The 17,561-nt window shown below is 39.3% G+C and overlaps 2 protein-coding genes across 4 annotated transcripts; one reads left to right on the top strand and one right to left on the bottom strand.

The window, feature by feature from the left end:
- Positions 1 to 973: 973 nt before the first annotated feature.
- Positions 974 to 4,268, bottom strand: oxt (oxytocin). Of its 2 annotated transcripts, none has more exons than XM_047382710.1 (4): positions 4,161 to 4,268; positions 3,964 to 4,085; positions 3,294 to 3,498; positions 974 to 1,333 (listed from the first exon to the last, which is right to left on the bottom strand). In XM_047382710.1, exons 1-4 carry the CDS (start codon positions 4,228 to 4,230, stop codon positions 1,191 to 1,193), a joined length of 540 nt encoding a protein of 179 aa, XP_047238666.1. In that variant the 5' UTR covers positions 4,231 to 4,268; the 3' UTR covers positions 974 to 1,190. The 2 variants fall into 2 exon arrangements, with proteins under 2 accessions (XP_047238666.1, XP_047238665.1); XM_047382709.1 differs by having other exon boundaries at positions 3,964 to 4,088; positions 4,161 to 4,254.
- znf366 (zinc finger protein 366) lies at positions 1,353 to 16,057 on the top strand. 2 transcript variants are annotated; one of them, XM_047382708.1, is made up of 9 exons: positions 1,353 to 2,454; positions 6,570 to 6,730; positions 7,049 to 7,126; positions 9,585 to 10,607; positions 10,690 to 10,857; positions 10,983 to 11,133; positions 11,994 to 12,185; positions 14,147 to 14,321; positions 14,402 to 16,057. In XM_047382708.1, the coding sequence occupies exons 4-9, from the start codon at positions 9,592 to 9,594 to the stop codon at positions 14,968 to 14,970; spliced, it is 2,271 nt and encodes a 756-aa protein (XP_047238664.1). In that variant the 5' UTR covers positions 1,353 to 2,454; positions 6,570 to 6,730; positions 7,049 to 7,126; positions 9,585 to 9,591; the 3' UTR covers positions 14,971 to 16,057. The 2 variants fall into 2 exon arrangements, with proteins under 2 accessions (XP_047238664.1, XP_047238663.1); XM_047382707.1 differs by lacking the exon at positions 7,049 to 7,126.
- The last annotated feature ends 1,504 nt before the right edge of the window (positions 16,058 to 17,561 follow it).

Genomic DNA, 17,561 nt, shown 5'->3' with positions numbered 1-17,561 from the left:
TTAATTTTTTGGCCTATCAAGACTTGTTTATGAATTCACCTGAGCAAAATCTCAAGAAATTAGACTCTGTTTCTTTGTCCATTTTTTCACTGGTTGTGGATATCGTGTTCACCATTGCCATCTGAATGCAGCTGTGGGTCATCCTTCATTTTCTGTTTGCAGACAGACACACATGCTCTTTTTTGTGTATGAATGTATAATGAAACTACTTTCCCCTTACCTGCCTGGTTTTATGACTAGACCCAACCTGCGCTCCCAGGCTTTTCATTATATGTTTGCTCGCAGAGTTCGAACAGAACCTGGAATAATTTTCAGCACTGTGAAATTAATCTATACAATAACGTCCCATTGAATTTTTTATGTGAATTACTGAAATAAATAACATTGAAGTTATATTTTATTTCAATGAGACCCACCGAAACCTGGTAGTAAAATTTACATAGTTTTCTCTTCTTCTTTAAAAGTCACAGTGTGAATATATTTCTACAGGCCCCTGGTTAAACCCCTGCAGTGCACAAATCCACAGTGTGAACTATGATCTAATTTGATTTCAAAGGTACTTTGGTCTGATGATGTCACTTTTCAAGATAAGATTTTTGATGATGAAAGAGAATTATCGCAGAGCAGACTAATATAACCAGTAATGCTGCTGGGCACAGATTCACTCTTGTGCAGTTTGTATTTCAGAATGTTTTTCTATTTGGTTCTGATTAAAATACATATCTTTATCATAAACTGTTGAACTGAGCACAGTTCTGCCATTAAGCAAAGAAAAGAATTGGTTCAAAGGTGACAAGATAATCACCCTAAAGGTTGCAAAAGTGATATTTGCACACAACTTCATGTGACGATCTGAAAGATAAGGGGAGCTCTAAAGATAGCGGAATATGATCGAACACTGAAGCTGATAAGGCTATTGCTGACTCCCTCTTCACTTTTTACAAAGAAAAAAAAAACCCACAGAGACATGTTATACTCTCTCCAAACTTTATTTATGCATGCAGAAATCTGGATGATCTGTCTGTATTCATCCCTGTTTTCATACTCAAAGTATATTAACAAAAGCACTCTACTGAAGCACTCCAAGAGAAAGAGCGAAGGGTGGTGACAGACATAAAAACACATACAGCAGGAACTACAAGTCCTATTGTTTTTGTCCTTGTAGAGAGACCTTCAGGGAGGGGTGGTGCTCATTGGTGGGTTCGGTGAGAAGTGTGGCTGGCCAGATGTAGGAGCCTGAGGATGATGTCGCCAGGGTCACCACTTTCGAACTGGCTGGTTTGGTCATCTCCGTCGTCCTCGGGGAGGCACATCTGATCTGCGGTGCAGCTTTCTGTGGCAGAAAAGAAAAAAGACAGAGCAGTTAATCCTGTAGTCTTTCACTGTAACTGCACATTAAGTACGTACAGATTGATTGAAATAGGCACCCTGCCACTAAGAACAAATACAAGAGGGCCTGAAGTTCCCCAGTTTAATCCATCTATATGACATTTTAAAGAGAAAGCATCAGCCCTTTTGTTTCTGCTTTTAATGTATCACTGCAAGTATCTACTGCTTTTATTTCATATTGTCAATTATTTGGTTACATGCATTGTGTTGCCAACTGTCTGTTTTAACATTGTTTTTTTTTTTTGTAAATGTAACCCAGTGCTAAAGGCATTTGTCTGTGTATATTAAGTTAACATGAAAACTACACATTTAAAACAATAGTTTTTCAAAAGTATTTCAATATAATTATAGCACTTAAAGAAAGTATGCAAAAATCATAATTTAAACTGAAAAGAAACTGTAGCTAAAACCGACTGATGCATCATCAGCAGCAGCATGGGTCATATTCATACAAAACCAACACCCGACTGTCAGATGTTAAAAACAAATCTTTCAGATGAGAAGTGAAACACTCTCATATTCGAAGAAGGGAAGTATGGTGTTCTTCTGTTTAATCACATACATCTTTATGTCACTTGAGAACATCTAAAAAATCTGTTTTAATCTGAAAGCTGTTTATATAGTTACACTATAAACAGCTTTTTATGATGTGTTTGCTTTTCTAAAATTAGAAATTTCACTCTTTTTTTTTCCCCCTCATGATTTATCTGTAGCATAAAGAAAAGAGGGCTGACACACTTTTCTTACAATTGCAATTAAATCGCACAAGGGCTTCAAAGCCTAAGAGCAATATTAAAATAAGCTGAGCAGCGTCCTCTACTGTCAGCAAATAAAAAACAAAACAAAACATGTGTACATTTTAATTAAAGGACCAGAATGCCTAATGGTTCTTAGCGGCTTTGTTTCGAAAGCCATTTTAGTTTCTTTACACACTGCCACCTACTGGCCAACGCAGTGTAAGTACAACGATTGCCGTCATGTAAAACACACAATGGCAATCAGACAAAAATGCAGAGCACCTGTCTTTTAAGTTTCTTGTCCTTTTCCAGTATGAGACATTTGCAGGTAAAAAAAACCCAAAAAACACAAATGACTTAGTAATATGGCTGTTTTTAAGCAGAAATTTTGAAGTGATGTTTTTATATTTAGGTAAAACTGTATTTGATCATCTGTCAACTAAAGTGAACCTGGGGCATCACTGAGTTTTAACTAATATTATTCCCTTTAGACTGTGGCTTACAGTTGTTTGTAAAGAAAGCAAGATTTTCTGCAGATTAGTTCACATGTAAGAGTAAAGTAAGTGACAAGAAGAATCCAAGTTAAATAAGTAGGATGTTAGTAACAGCGCTTAATGATGTCTCTCAGAGAAGGAAGTATTTGAGATGTAGAGATCATGGAGCTGAAGATGGTGAAGTAGTTAAAGACAGGCTGAGAAATTGAAGATGCGGTTAATTGTTATTTCTGACACTGAAAAATTTTAGAAAATGGACAAATATCTGATCATATCAGATAAAAAAAACCAATATTTCTATGTTCTTTACAGTTCTTTCAATATATTGTGTAATGCATTTGTCCAGACATAGTTTATGAGTATATGTGCATGGCTGTTTGTCTCTGTGTTGCCTTATGATGGACTGGTGACCTGTCCAGGGTGTGCCCCACCTCTCCCCAAGACTGTTAGAGATCAGCACAAGATCCACCAGCCTCCGTGCCCACCACAACCCCCGGATAGCTGGATAAAAATAGATATTTTAAAGTCTAAATGTTCTTGAGAAGCAAGAACATCCTTTTTTGGTGTCTGATGATGCATGAAAACAGACATAAAATCCTGTGTGAGGCTATCATAATTCATGCCTGAAATGGATCCTTCTTATATCAGTGAGTCTTTTTCCAGATTCTCTGACCTGCATCGCAGCAAAGTCCTGAAGCGGCACAGTGTCCTCCCTCTGAACCACAGGGTCTACCTCCAGCCTGACAGGGGGTGAGCAGATAGTTCTCCTCCATGCAGTGAGCCGACTCAGGGGAGCCCATGAGGCAGCCGAGACCCTCTCCGCAGCAGATGCTGGGGCCGAAGCAGCGGCCTCGGTCTCCAGGGCCACAAGACATGCACTATGGAGAACAAGAGATTGTTCTTGGTCTTTTACTATTAAATTAATTTGCAGCAAATGTCATATAGAACCATTTCTATGGTGCTAATTTGCAGCAAATGTCATATTCAAGACAAACGGATCCAACTTATAAACAGAAGTATATAATCATGTCAGTCTAATTACATAGACAGGTTGAAATTCGACGACATATATTCCAGTACTAATTATAATAAAATAAATCTATTTCCAAAATTTAGCTCGAATCCAACCCTTTATCACACTTCTAAATAGATGAGAAATACGAGGATCTGTCTTGAAAAGGATTTTAATTAGGTTTTTAGTTATTCATGGTTTTCTGTCATTCAACTTTGATCAGTGAAAAATTCATGATAAACTGAAAAGCTCAGACAAAAACCTTTTTGAAGGTATGACTTGGAGTTTGCACCTTCAAAATTAAAATCAAAGATGAATAAAAGCAACAAACCTTGCGGAGGGGTGCATCCATGATCGACCTCTTTCCTCCGATGGGGCAGTTGGAGATATAACATGCCGAACAAACGGTCAGGAGGAAAAGCAGTGCTATAGACACGGCAGCTCCAGACATTTCTGCTGAGAATAAAAGTTGTTGAAAACACAAAATGGACTCAGCTACACAGATGTTCTGAGATTCAATCCACTCACCTGTTTCTTCACGTTCTGCTTTCAAGCACTCAGAGGTAATTGCTGTGGTCTTCGTCTTTGCTTTTGGCATTCACAGGTCTTATATATATCTCAAGATAACTTTTGAAAGTGACCCGGAAAGCCAAAAGCCACTTAAAAATCTCTAATGAATGTGCTTTGGATGCAGAGATGAAGCAGGGTCAAAGGACCAGGTCATTGTGTTGCCCAGTTTTACGTCTTTTTCTGAAGTTTATTGCGGAAGGTCTCATAGAGCGTGACTGCGCATGTTAGATATAAGAAAAACCATCAGAGAGGTGAAGATGAGTGTGTGGCGATGCAATTATTCAAATTATTAGTGATCATGTGGACTGTTGGACTTTTGATATACATTTATTTGAATGGTGGTTTGAGTTCAGGGTTTATTCTTAAGGTGTTTGGGATATTTTGCAGCTTGTGTCGAGAGAAAGTGGACTTAAAGGTGATCAGAAGAGGTCTGTGTTCAAAACTCAGAATGCAGAGCTGCCATGTTGGCTCAGTGGCCATGTTTTCTTTAAAGGAGTACAACACTGATGACAACAAATCTTGGCAGAACTAAAAATGTCCTCACTTCTTTAAGTCCTTAATTCTTCAGAGGAATTGATGCACACATTGTCCAGGATATGAGGTTAATTGCTTTTATGAGCTAATTAACACATTTAATGACCAGCCGTAGCCTACAGATGACGGCTTCATCTCAACAATGATATGAGCTCAATTACTCCACCTTTCTGCAAAAGCCATCCCATTTCAGCTAACTTTTGTACCAGGTGTTGATTTGATAGCAGAAACAAATTTTGAAGTTTCTCTTGACTTCTATTGCCTGTGAGTTATTTGTCATTGTTTTCTTTAGTCATCATTATTTGCAAAAGGTAGGAAGAGATGAAGGATTCCCCTCCCTCTATCTATGGTAATGGGAATAAGACAATGTAGTTCAATCAGTTACAAGAGCACAACAAACAAGGCCTTCGAAGTTAGAAGGGATTCCTTCCTTATTATTGTTTTTGTGTTTTTTATTTTTATTTTGTTTTATAAATTATAGTGACATGCAAAAGTAGTGATAACTTTACATTTGTATTTAGGTTACTTCAGTCCCCCTAAATGAAATGCATTGAAACGAATAGCCTTCAGAAGTCACCTAATTTGTAAATAGAGTCCACATGGGTGTAATTAATCTTCCTTTGCAAATCTATCCTTTATGGAAGAATGGCAAGAAGGACGGCCTATATAGATCCCGTTTGAAGTTTGCTGCAAGCCATGTGTGGAACATGGGCCACCTATGGTTGAAGGTGCTCTGGTCACACAAGACCAAACCACACCATTCCCCTGATGAAACACGGTGGTGGCAGCAGTGTGCTGTGGACATGCTTTTCTTCAGCAGATACAGGGCAATCCTGGAAGAACACCTGTTAGAGGCTGCAAAAGACTGGGGGGGGGGCTCATCTTCCAGATGGACACTGATCCTAAATATACTGACAAATCTAAATCTAAGATGTAATGGTTTAGATCAGGGGTGCCCCAGTCCAGTTCTGGAGAGCTAATATCCTGTAACCTTTAGAAGTATCCCCAGACCTCTGCAGAGCTGAATGACTGAATGCTGATGAGGGGCTTCAGTCATTCTATTCAGATTTGTTGGAGAAGGGATTAGTCTAAAAGTTACAGGATAGTAACACCCCGATTTAGATTAAGGCATGTTCATGTGTTAGAATGGCATAATCAAAGTCCAGATCTACATCTGTGGCAAAATTTGAAAACTGGTTTCCACCTGGCTATCTACTTAATCTGAGCTTGAGCTACTTTGGAAACACAAATGCACACCACTCTTTGATGTTTCTTTCAAAACATTTTGAAAACATGTATCATTTTTCTTCCACTTTGCAATTATTTGCTATTTAGTGTTGGTTTATCACAAAAATCCTGATTTAAAAAAAAATGTTAAGATTTGTGGTTGTAATGTGAATATATGTCAAAAAGTTTATATATTTTATATATTATTTTTAGCTTATGATATTTTTGCAAGGCACTATCTTTCAAGGCAAAATCTCCAAATCCTTTTGCATTACCCCTAAAATAGAGTCATAGTAAATACAAATAATAAAAAAAGCATAAGTAAAAAGAGTTCGCCATGATTGGATGTCATCTCACAATTCTTAGCAATTCAAACTGCGTTTTTCGATTCTGCAACATCAACTCTCCTCAAGTTCCTCCAAAAACCTGTGCAAATCCCTATTTCATAGAGAAATGGAGATGTCTATCTAGTGTTTCCTTATTTTTCTGCAGGAAGGCACTAGGCTTGTTGACTTCCTCTACCCTCCCCTCCCTTCCTTCCTTCTCTCCGAAGGTACTCATCTGAAAAATGAGAACAAAGTGATTGTTCCTGTTCTCTTTCTTAAGTCACTTCAAATGCTATCCGTGGACGGGAGGCTCATTGTCAGGAGAGCTGCCGAGCGAGTTAGAGGAAGAGAACTCAGGCTCAGGTACAACAGCAACAAGAGCAGCAGGAGCACTTCAGCCAAAAGCATCATAGAGAAAAAAAAAAACAAGTCACTCAGCTGGTAAGTTGCACACAGGCTTCTCTGCAAGCTTGACAGGACACACTCATATGGCACAGACTGGCACATGAGGAGGGGTTTCACTTTGGATTGTTTGGGATGTACAGTGTGGCAAACAGGCAGGGGTCTCTGCTCAGAGCTACTCAAGCTGGAGGAGTGAAGAGGAGAGAGTCCAGCAGAGGGAATTCAACTTCTGAAGTGGAAAATAAAAAAAAAACTTAAAAGCGAAAGAATAACTTTTTTTTTTTTATAAAACTTGCACCCAGCACCTGGATTATTATCTTTAACAAATCCACATTTTTTGTTTTTCTTAAATTGCAGTTTCTTCATTTCCCTACATCAGGAGATGTGCACAATGTTATGATAGTCTGCAAAGAGAAGTCATCTATCATTTTATCTGTAAGTTTACAAATATGGAAGAAGTCTGGATGCTCATGTTTAGCAGTGAAACCAAAGTATTTGAGCATCTGTTTAAGATAAAAGCATATTTTAATTTTTTTAAGTTACTTTTACATTTTGTGAAGCATAATTTTAAAAACAAGCCAGAGTACAAGTCAGCAGAATCAATATTTGGATAGTTTTTGACCAAATACTAAAAATAATTAGAGATTATACCTGTTAAACAGTTTAGTCAAGTCAAGTCAAGCAGTGGCAGCAATTTGAAATGGAAATGGTTCACCTGTAACTATTATGTTAAAAGACTAAAGACAGATTTTCACTAATAAGCAGCAAGCTCTTACCAGAAATAGTTGATGTTATGAACAACATTGTTTAGAGCTGTTTTGAATGCCATACAGAAGTGAAACAGTTCCCCTTTAACTCTAGTCATCTTTTTCGTCCATCATCTACCAAAACACAGTGGGAGACTGTGCTGAAGATGTCACATATATTATGTTGTGTTATTATGAGCTATATGAGTCAGAAAGCCAATTTAAAAAATGGTGAGTAGTTAGAAGTGTAAACTGTTCTTCTATAAGTGCAAAAACAAGAGATGACCAGAGGAGAGAGAAAAGAGATGGAGAAGCGAAAAGGCCACAGGAGGTAGAGGCGAACATTTCTCTCAGAACTTCCTGATTTCAGGCAAGAAGGAGATCTGTGAGAAAGAAAGAAGTGAAAGGTTTCAGGTTGAACACCGAAAGGTGTGGGTGTCTACACCACTCTGTACCCTCTTAAACATTTATTCACATAAATGTTTCAGAGGAACTGCTCCCCATCTTCAACTGAAACCAGAAGAAGGGTCATAGGATGAGCTTTTATAAACTGTTCCTCTTAATGATGTGTCTGGTAGTGAGCCTGGAGGTAAAAATAAGCATTGGTCTGAAGTAGATCCGCTTAATAACTGTGCTTCATCTAGTCTGTTATAATTTTAAACTAGTAGCTGCTCTGTTTTGGTACTGAGCCTGTCGATGTATTATTGTGGGATTTTTGGATCTGTTATTGCATTTTACACCTAAGATTTACCTCATTTGTCTGAATATCAATATTAAAATAAAAAAATCTAAAGAGGTCAAATTACAGCGCCTTGCAAAAGTGTTCACATCCCTTGAACTTTCTTACGGTTTTTCACATTACAATTGTTAACTTCAGTCTATTTTATTAGGATTTTATGTAATAGAGGTTTGTCATACAACTTAGTGACCAAACAGCATCATGAAGACAAAGCAACACAGCAGGCACGTCAGGGATAGAATTGTGGAGAACTTTAAAGCAGATGTAGGTTAGAAATCAATATCCCATGATTTGAACATCTCACAGAGCACCGTTCAATACACCATCTGAAGGAAGACAAGGAAGAGTATGGCAAAACTACAAACCTACTAACATGTGGCCATCCACATAAACTGACAGGCTGAGCAGGGAGAGCATTAATCAGAGGAGCAGTCAAGAGGCTCATCGTAACTCTGGAGGAGCTGCCGATGGGAAAAATATTAGTAATGAACTGCACAAATATAACCTTCATAGGAGAGTAAGAAGATAAATCTTATTGTTGCAAAAACAATCGTAAAATACCCGAAACATGTGGGAGAAGGTGCTCCACTCAAATGAGGAAAGAAATAAAACTTTTCTGGCCTAAAAATTGGACACCCTGAACTCAACATCCTAACAGTGAAACAAAGTGGTGGCAGCATGATGATATGGCATGCTTCCATGGACATAAAAGCTGGTTAGAGTTGATGGGAATATGGATGATGGTAAACACAGGGAAATCCAGAAAGAAAGCATGTTTGAGGTACTAAAGTTGGAGGTTCCCTGCCAAGCAGGGCAACAACCTGAAACATCTAGCCAGAGCTACAAAACAATAGTTTAAATCCAGCTGGATTCATATTTTAGAATGACAAAGTCAAAGTTCTGATCCAAAGCCAATTGAAAGTTTGTGGGAAGACTGGACATTGATGTTTACAGATGCTCCTAATCACCTGAGTCATAATTACTTAGCTTGAGCTCAGCATGTAGAGACATATCCCAAAAACAAAGCATAGCTACAAGAAAGCACACCAAACTATTCAGATTTTTACTTGCAAATAAAGTTAGGATTTATTCACTACTTTATGATTGTTCACAACATAAAATCCCAGTACATTCAAGTAACGGTTCTACGGTTTGCAAAATGTGGAACATTTCAAGAGGACTGAATAGCTTTGCAAGGACATCTAGACTGGGTGACTTAGTGTGATATGGACATGTCAGCTTTTTCCATCATAACCACCCGTTTTAAGTCCACATCTTAACTGATAAGCATTTATGGGTTTTAGACCCGAGAAAAAACACGGACTGTAGACTCATTGGGCTTCTTTAAGATCTACATACAGACTGGCATGTATCAGCTTCTAACAGCCGCTCATCCTGTTTCCTTTAGAAAAAAGATGGAGAAAGACACAGTGATCTTCTCACCAGGCGGAAGTCCTTCTCAAGGAGACAGGCTAAGGCAAGCACCTCAGCGAGGTTTCTACTTAGGCCCAGCCCCACTTTATATCAAGCCCCCAAGATTTTCTTCACTCAGTTACCCCGGCATGTCGCCCACCATAGATCCCTACAGTGCTTTCACTCCACCTGCATTCTTCCCCTTGCCCAGCCTTGGTTACGTTCCAAAAGAAGGATCCCAAAAACGAAAGAGATTCCTTCTCAAAACAGGTCCCCAGGGTGGTGAATCACCTGAGAGAGAACAAGGGGAGGCAGAAGAGAGCAGCAGTAAGAAGAAGTTGGACAGCTCTCATGTCCCCTTCCCACCTCGCTCAATTTCCTCTTTGTCTTCCAGACTAATCCCTGGGATGATTGAGCTTAATAGGCTGCAGCTTCATAACAGATCAGCAAGTATGAGTCTACCTGTACAGGTAAAGCAGGAGCCTCCTAGTCCCTCCTCTCTTTGGCCTACCTCCCCTCTCCTTCTCCACCCTCCTTACTTCCCACCACTCGCACACAGTCCTTTCCCGTACCCTGTCTTCATGCCTGGGCCTATCATGCACATCCCACCCGGTGCCTTTTACCCCAGAGAGGACCCCCGTGCCAGCAAGGCCCCCCATGATGAAGCTCCCCGAAGTGAGACGACCAACGCCGAGAAGGCCGGCCTCAACGTCCATGTGGATGACAGCTACTATGTGGACGTTGGCGGGGACCAGAAGAGGTGGAAGTGCCGGATGTGTGAAAAATCCTACACCTCCAAGTATAACCTGGTCACACACATCTTGGGCCACAATGGGATCAAGCCACACGGATGTCATCTTTGTGGGAAGCTGTTCAAGCAGCTGAGTCATCTGCACACACATCTCCTCACACACCAGGGTATGAGGCCCCACAAGTGCCAGGTGTGCCACAAGGCTTTCACCCAGACCAGCCACCTGAAGAGACACATGATGCAGCACAGTGATGTGAAACCATACAGGTACCCTATTTTCCCCAGATAATTTTGAGCTCTTTGTTGTAATTCTGCTGTCATTCTAACCTCCCTTTACTCACTTCTTTAGCTGCAGTGTCTGTGGCAGAGGCTTCGCTTATCCAAGCGAGCTTCGCGCCCATGAGCTGAAACATGAAAAAGGCCAGGAGAACGTGTGCGTGGAGTGTGGTCTGGACTTCCCCACCCTCTCCCAGCTAAAGCGACACCTGACTGTCCATCGTGGTCCCACCTTGTACAGGTGAGTGCAAAAATCCTTCCAGAAGATGAGATTTATGCTCTATAAGGAGTAATGTGTATAGGAAAAACTAAAATTTTTTTTGTTTTCTCTCTGTGGTTAAATAAAAATATCTTCGGTTCCTACAGGTGCACAGAGTGCCAGAAGACTTTCCAGTATCCAAGTCAGCTTCAGAACCACATGATGAAACACAAGGACATTAGACCATACATCTGCAGTGAATGTGGGATGGAGTTCATCCAGTCGCACCATCTGAAACAGCACACGCTTACTCACAAAGTAGGTTCAGAAAGAAGGAAGGAAGGAGAAAACAGATGATGCTCTATTTGACACAGCTGGACACAAAAATACAGATTTTAAGCTTCAGAAATTTAGTGCAAGATTTATGATAACCTTACTGAGAATTGATGAAAAAAGGTAGTGTTTTTTTCTGACATTTCAGTCTTTTCTATATTCATGTTTCATCCCTTCTTATTCAGCTATTTGTCTTGCCTCCAGACCGCCCTAGTGATGCATAATGTCCCCTTCAGGAGACATATTCTGATTGCATTTCCTCTAACATAAGATCAATACTTAAAATTTTAACAACATTTTATTCTTTAGGTGTTGATTGGTACCATTTGTTTTACCTGTAGGAGTGTTAGATATTCTTAAAAGACCACATGTATGTTTGAAGACGTTTTCTGTGAACTTTACACATTAGAGTCAAAGAAAGTGGTTTATTTGCAAGTTTACCATCAATACCCACAGTCATGCAGGAAAATTGCCACTGAGTAGCTGCCTACTGCAGTGACCACTCTGCATGAAAGGGTTAGAGAGTCATATTTCTGAGCACATTTCAAATGTCAAATTGAAGCACCACTTAAGGAGGTTGTTTTAGCAGGTAAATTCATTCTAGTTTGCTGTGTCCTACCAAGATAAAACCCAGTTTTTGTTGTGTATTTGCCGTTTATACTTTTAGTGTTAAATAAACATGGTTTAACTGTGCAATACAAAATGCTTGCCCTGAATTATGTAGGCCAAGAAGCCACCTTTATGTTAAAACATTAATCTAGGGCTTCTATCAAGAGTTCCACATATTTAAAAACTGGAAATAAACTAAATATTTATCTTTCACCGCTCATGCTCTTGCTCTGTAGGGGGTGAAGGAGCACAAGTGTCGCATCTGCGGCCGCGAGTTCACGCTGTTGGCCAACATGAAACGTCACGTCCTGATCCACACCAACATACGGGCCTACCAGTGTCACATGTGCTTCAAGAGTTTCGTCCAAAAGCAGACTCTCAAGGCTCACATGATTGTTCATTCGGACATTAAGCCGTATAAATGCAAGGTTGGTCATATGTAGCATCTGAGATGGGACTATTTGTTTGCATATTTCTGTTTTGTAGGGTTTTTTTTTTTTTTGTATTTCAGCAGACCAGAGTTTTGGAGTCTTGACAAACTAAATGCAGAAAGGGGAAAAAGAGGATTTTTATTAATGTGTCAAGTGATAAAATTAGGGAAAAAGTAACATTTACATGGAAAAAGTGTTTTTGTTTTACATGCACAATACCTAATAACCAAAAGGATTGTTCTAGCCTTTTCTTGTGAGGTAAAGATTTTGAAGGGATCTATATTTTTGAGGGCTGAATTTATTAAAGAATAAACAATTCCAAGCAATCTGAGGCATTCCCTTTTAACTGGGAACTACTGTCAAAGAATTTTCCTACTTTTCTGGAGTATTTGATTTGACCTAGGTGTTATAAGAACCAAGATGATGACTAGATAGCAGAGAGGCTTATGGGAGTGGGAGCCTCCTCGTCCATAGGAAGGATATAGCAGTGCAAACTGCCTTTCTAACAATGGCCCCCCCAACCTCCCCAGAGAACAGGGCCCACAAATAGATTTCATCTCGCTTTCTCTGCTGCTCGAGGGAGCTTCCTGTTTTCTCACGGTCCTCTTGGACAGTTTACAGTCCCTCTCTCCTCCTGAAGGAAAGGACCACCCTAATAAAAAAGAATGCAGAGGAAGGACAGCACAGGAGTTGCCCTTCCCTGTTGTCCTCCTGCCCGTGTCTCAGGGTTGCTTCCTCTCTCTTTCTGCCTCTAACGCTTTCTGTTGTGTGTGTGTGTGTGTGTGTGTGTGAGAGAGAGGGAGGGTGAAGACAGAGAGGAAAAAAGAAAAACAAGGATAGAGGGAGGAAGAAAGGGTGTGTGTCCTATTGTCTGCACATTCATTTATGATTACGTGTTGCTTTGCTATTCTGTGTTCTGTGATCTAACAAAGAAAGGAAAATAACATAAGTCTGAGATACTGATTTAGTGTTTACAGCCATCACTTCTGAGAAGTACTATTAAAGTATATTCTCATTATGCTCAACATCATTTAATTTCTGTACTTTTTCTCCCTTTTTTTGGGGGGGGGGGGGGGGGGGGGGGGGGGCAGATAAATGTGACCTTGGTGTATTAAAATAATTTTTTTAATAGAAAATGAAACTTCCTAAGGTTTTTGCTACTGCAGGTGAATCTTTCTAAAGTGCATCAAAGTGTAGAAGCTTAAATATTACTAGCCTTTCACAACAAGTTAAATGTTTAAAAAAATTAGACCCTGATAAATCAGTTACAAATGTTCTCCACATATACTTTGACATATATCCTTTACAACTCAACTGAATTACAAATGTTGGAAGGAAAAAACAAAAGTATCCTACCAAAGAAGGCTGAAATTCAATGGTAAATGGACTGAACTTATGTAACACTTTTCTAGTCATACTGACCATTCAAAGGACTTTTGTCCTAGACAACAGGAAAGAACTACAAACTTGATGGCTAAAGGTCTAAAAATGCGTTTATATTATGTTAGCAATAGCACTAATGTAGAGGGAGACAGACATTAAAATAACAGCTAACACTAAATGTACAGTTTTTATTCCATTTTACATACAAGTTAGCAGTAGCACTACAACATAGCTAGGCGCACTTTAAAACTTCGATCATTGCCTCACCAACCTTGTTTTTCACAGCCAGCTGGAGACTTGCAACCTTTTAACCAGGTGCTTACTCTGGTTAAGCTAAAGGTTAAAGGTGGAACCTGTTTTCTCTGTCAGTCATATTTTCCACAGTGACTACAACTAAAAACGATGCAAATTAGGCACCGCCTCCAGTTTAACACTTTTAAACTATCGTGTTAGAACTCTCTACCTAGACCCAAATGAAGCTACCCCATTTATCCATTCAGAACAGCTAAAAGCAGCATTAGCATCTTTAAAGCTAATCAAAAACCTTACATTGCTTTGAATTTCTTCTCTTTCAGCTTTGTGGGAAGGAATTTAACAGAATGCACAATCTAATGGGCCACATGCATCTTCACTCGGACAGCAAGCCATTCAAATGCCTCTACTGCCCGAGCAAGTTCACTTTGAAGGGGAACCTCACCAGACACATGAAGGTTAAACACGGAGTCATGGACAGGGGGCTGGATGAAAGATGTGAGAAGGGCAATATTGCAAAGATCTGACATTTTCATCAGTAAAATCTTCCAAATGTTGTAACACTTTCTTAATTTTAGTGTTTCGTCAAAGAGGACGCCTCTGCCTGACAACACCAATGGGCCTCATCTCCCACTTTAGCCAAGAGGAGCCTTTTGACCTCTCCCAGAAATCTCCAGGCATGCCCGGCCTGCGTCTCTCGCAGTCTGATGGTGAAAGCATCCCAGGAAGCTCCTGTCAGGAGGAGGATGAGGAGAGTTTGTACAGAAGGAGCCAGTACAGTCCAGAGGTGGACCAGCAAGACCCACCAGGCGTGGACCAGTACATTCCTGACCTGAAGGAGGGAGAGGATGGTAGAACTGATGAATTTCGAACTGGCAAGAAACTAAAGAAGTACCTAGAAAGTTCAGAGGATGAATCTTTGGAAGGACAGAAAAAAGCACAAAGGCAATTTGGTAATACGCATCACCTCTTACAATCAGAATCATCTTATGAATCTGATGCAGAGGTAGATGAGCAGGCATACCACACTGAAAGAGTCCACACAGAATCATTTGACTATGACTCGATTTCTGAAGATGAGTGTGAGCAAAGCAAACAGGCACTGGATGGTAGTTATGAGGCCATTGATGTAGCAGAGAAAAACTGAAAGAGCTGTGAAAAGATAGTTGATAGAGCACCCAAATAATTTACAGGTTAACCCATGAGATAGAAAGTGAGAAAATTTGTCAATGACAGAAAGTGATTAGGACAAAACTACATTAGTCTTTATAAGCAACTATAAAAAGTCACACTGTCTGACATTAAATTATCCTTTCCTGCTTTATTCCTATTAAATTTGCCTGAAATAAGATTCTTAAACACTTTATTACTTTCTTCAAAATCAAATATTAAAATCAAAACATTATTATTACGATGCCTTCAAACACTTTGAGAAAACCCAGATGAAGGTTTCATGGCTTCATAAGATTCTGAGATATCGATTCACAACATTTGATCTTAATGGATTCATACCTTTGGATGTATTTTAAGCCAACATCTCAAACATGCTGATTTCTTGTGTGACATTAAATAAAAAAATTAGCAAAGACATCTGGAAGAGAATTGTGGACTATTTTAAGAAGCATGAACGTGCCACGTTCATCTGTTCAAATATTATACCCAAGTATAAAAACCATGCGAATGTCCATAATGTTTAGAAAAGAGAGGGATTCATAGATGAATATCTTATTGGTGTGATATTAAGCTGAACAACTATTAAGGAACAAATATATTTTAGTTTAATTCAGAGAAGAAAATACTGCTGTGTACATTTACAGATCAGAAAATAGACATAGACGCTTGAAGCTGTGAATCGTTACCAAGATCAGACATTCGTAATATATTCTGGTTTAAAGGTGGAATATATTTAATGTACTAGTTTTTTACAAATCAGTTTGCAATGTTCGCTCAGATATATTACTTTGCTTTAACTGTGACTGAATTGTGTTATTGGGTGTGTTTTAAGATATTGTTTTGAGGAAGATCATACTAAAGGTAAACTGTAATCAGGTTTCAACAGCACAAATTTGACATTTTGTGTAAGATACTGTGATTGAGTTCTTTATGTCTAAAGTGGGAATTTGTGTTATTTTAGATTATTTTTCTCATTTGATATTGGTGTTTTGCACCCTACTGAATTATAACTGTAGCAATAATTATACGCTTCTGCTGAATAAACACAGACTTGCAATTTTTGTCCTGAGCATCTTTTTTTGAGTAATATTAAAGAACATAACATTACATTAGATTTTTATGTTGTCTGACTGACAAGTGCTTCACCAGCATGAGATGGTTGCTGCAAGTTTCAAAAAGCTTGCATGTCTCCCTGTACTTCTCTTTCAAAGCAGAGGAACAGGAAGAGAAAACACCTATCCCCTTCTGTCTTTTAGGTTGTGATCAAATAGCGGTGACGGACACAGTGGGTGTCCCAGACAAAAGCTTTATGTCTCTGTGACTCCGAGTAAAGTATTGTTTCTCCTTATTGCAGAAGAATCCACAAAAAATGAAATGGCTAAAAGTTTATGCCTATGCAACGTTTTTTATGCTAAATAACATTTGACTGTGCACAATGGCTCACACGTGCCTACCTGCATTAGAAAGCAATAAATGCAATTAAAAGTTTGTGTTGCATGCAGTGGCAGATTTTACTGGTTTCCATCTAACGTTATCATGCCAGTTCAGGTAAATGCAGTCATTTCTTGTCAAAATGCAGAACAGCAGCTTCTCCATTTCTGCCCAGCCACGACCACCGTGTCCCAGAGGGCGAAACTGCAAACAGTTTAAGGAAGTTCTCACATCCTCCTCTTCGTTCCTTTCCTCACCTACACGTTTCAATCCCAGCCCCTAGCTTCGAGAAAAAAACCCACAAACGGTGGATGTCTGCCGTCAACAGTCAGCACCTTTCAAAGGAATCTCATTGTCTTGTGTGTAACCGATTCCAGCTTGGAGGTTTGATGAAAGGTAAAGTTTCAAATGGTGATGGCGTCAGTAAGTTGTCCCTGATGAACTGAAACTTAAGAGAGCATGAGAAGTCAAAAACAATGCAGAAACATACTACAGGTACAGAAAGTACACCTAGCAAAAGCCAGTGGAGCGATTCTGCTGCAATATTACAGTTCTGTATATAGGTATGTATGTGGTGAAATATAAAAAAATATATATATATATATAAATATATATTTATATATATTTATATATATTTATATATATTTATATATATATATATATATATATAAATGCCTGGTACACCCTAGACTAACACACGCATGCATTTAGAGCAACCAGTTAACCTAACCGTCATGTTTTTGGACTGTGGATGGAAGCCAGAGTACCATGCACAGGAAGAACATGCAAACTCTATGCAGAAAGCCCCCAGGCCAAGATTCAAACCAAGGACCTTCTTGCTGCAAGGCAACAGTGCTACCAACTGAAGAATATGTCACCCTACATAACAGAGAAAAAACTGATCAGAAGGAAAATCTTTGAAGTCCTCTGAGAGGTTGAAAATAGCAATAAGGGGTAATAGATCAAAGCTTACAGATAGTACTGTAAGCACTGTGGAAATGGTGGTGGACTTTCAAAGAACACCACCCCCATACACCCCCTCACCATCCTCAACAACACTGTATCGGCCGTGGACCACTTCAGGTTCTTAGGAACCACCATCTCTGAGGACCTGAGATGGTCTTCACACATAGA

The sequence above is a fragment of the Girardinichthys multiradiatus genome, chromosome 12 (genome assembly GCF_021462225.1).
Source record: "Girardinichthys multiradiatus isolate DD_20200921_A chromosome 12, DD_fGirMul_XY1, whole genome shotgun sequence".
Classification (NCBI taxonomy): domain Eukaryota; kingdom Metazoa; phylum Chordata; class Actinopteri; order Cyprinodontiformes; family Goodeidae; genus Girardinichthys; species Girardinichthys multiradiatus.
The sequence above is the reverse complement of the archived record's forward strand: the minus strand, read 5'-3'. Positions and strand labels throughout refer to the sequence as shown.

What these genes read in the sequence shown, in the direction of transcription:
- znf366 (XM_047382707.1), top strand. Translation starts at nt 9,592, where the DNA reads ATGGAGAAAGACACAGTGATCTTCTCACCAGGCGGAAGTCCTTCTCAA. An exon ending in AGTGATGTGAAACCATACAG is followed by an intron (nt 10,608 to 10,689) that starts GTACCCTATTTT and finishes TCACTTCTTTAG; the next exon opens with CTGCAGTGTCTGTGGCAGAG. An exon ending in CAGGGGGCTGGATGAAAGAT is followed by an intron (nt 14,322 to 14,401) that starts GTGAGAAGGGCA and finishes TCTTAATTTTAG; the next exon opens with TGTTTCGTCAAAGAGGACGC.
- oxt (XM_047382709.1), bottom strand. Translation starts at nt 4,230, where the DNA reads ATGCCAAAAGCAAAGACGAAGACCACAGCAATTACCTCTGAGTGCTTG. An exon ending in AGCAGAACGTGAAGAAACAG is followed by an intron (nt 4,089 to 4,160) that starts GTGAGTGGATTG and finishes TTTTATTCTCAG; the next exon opens with CAGAAATGTCTGGAGCTGCC. An exon ending in TGGATGCACCCCTCCGCAAG is followed by an intron (nt 3,499 to 3,963) that starts GTTTGTTGCTTT and finishes TGTTCTCCATAG; the next exon opens with TGCATGTCTTGTGGCCCTGG.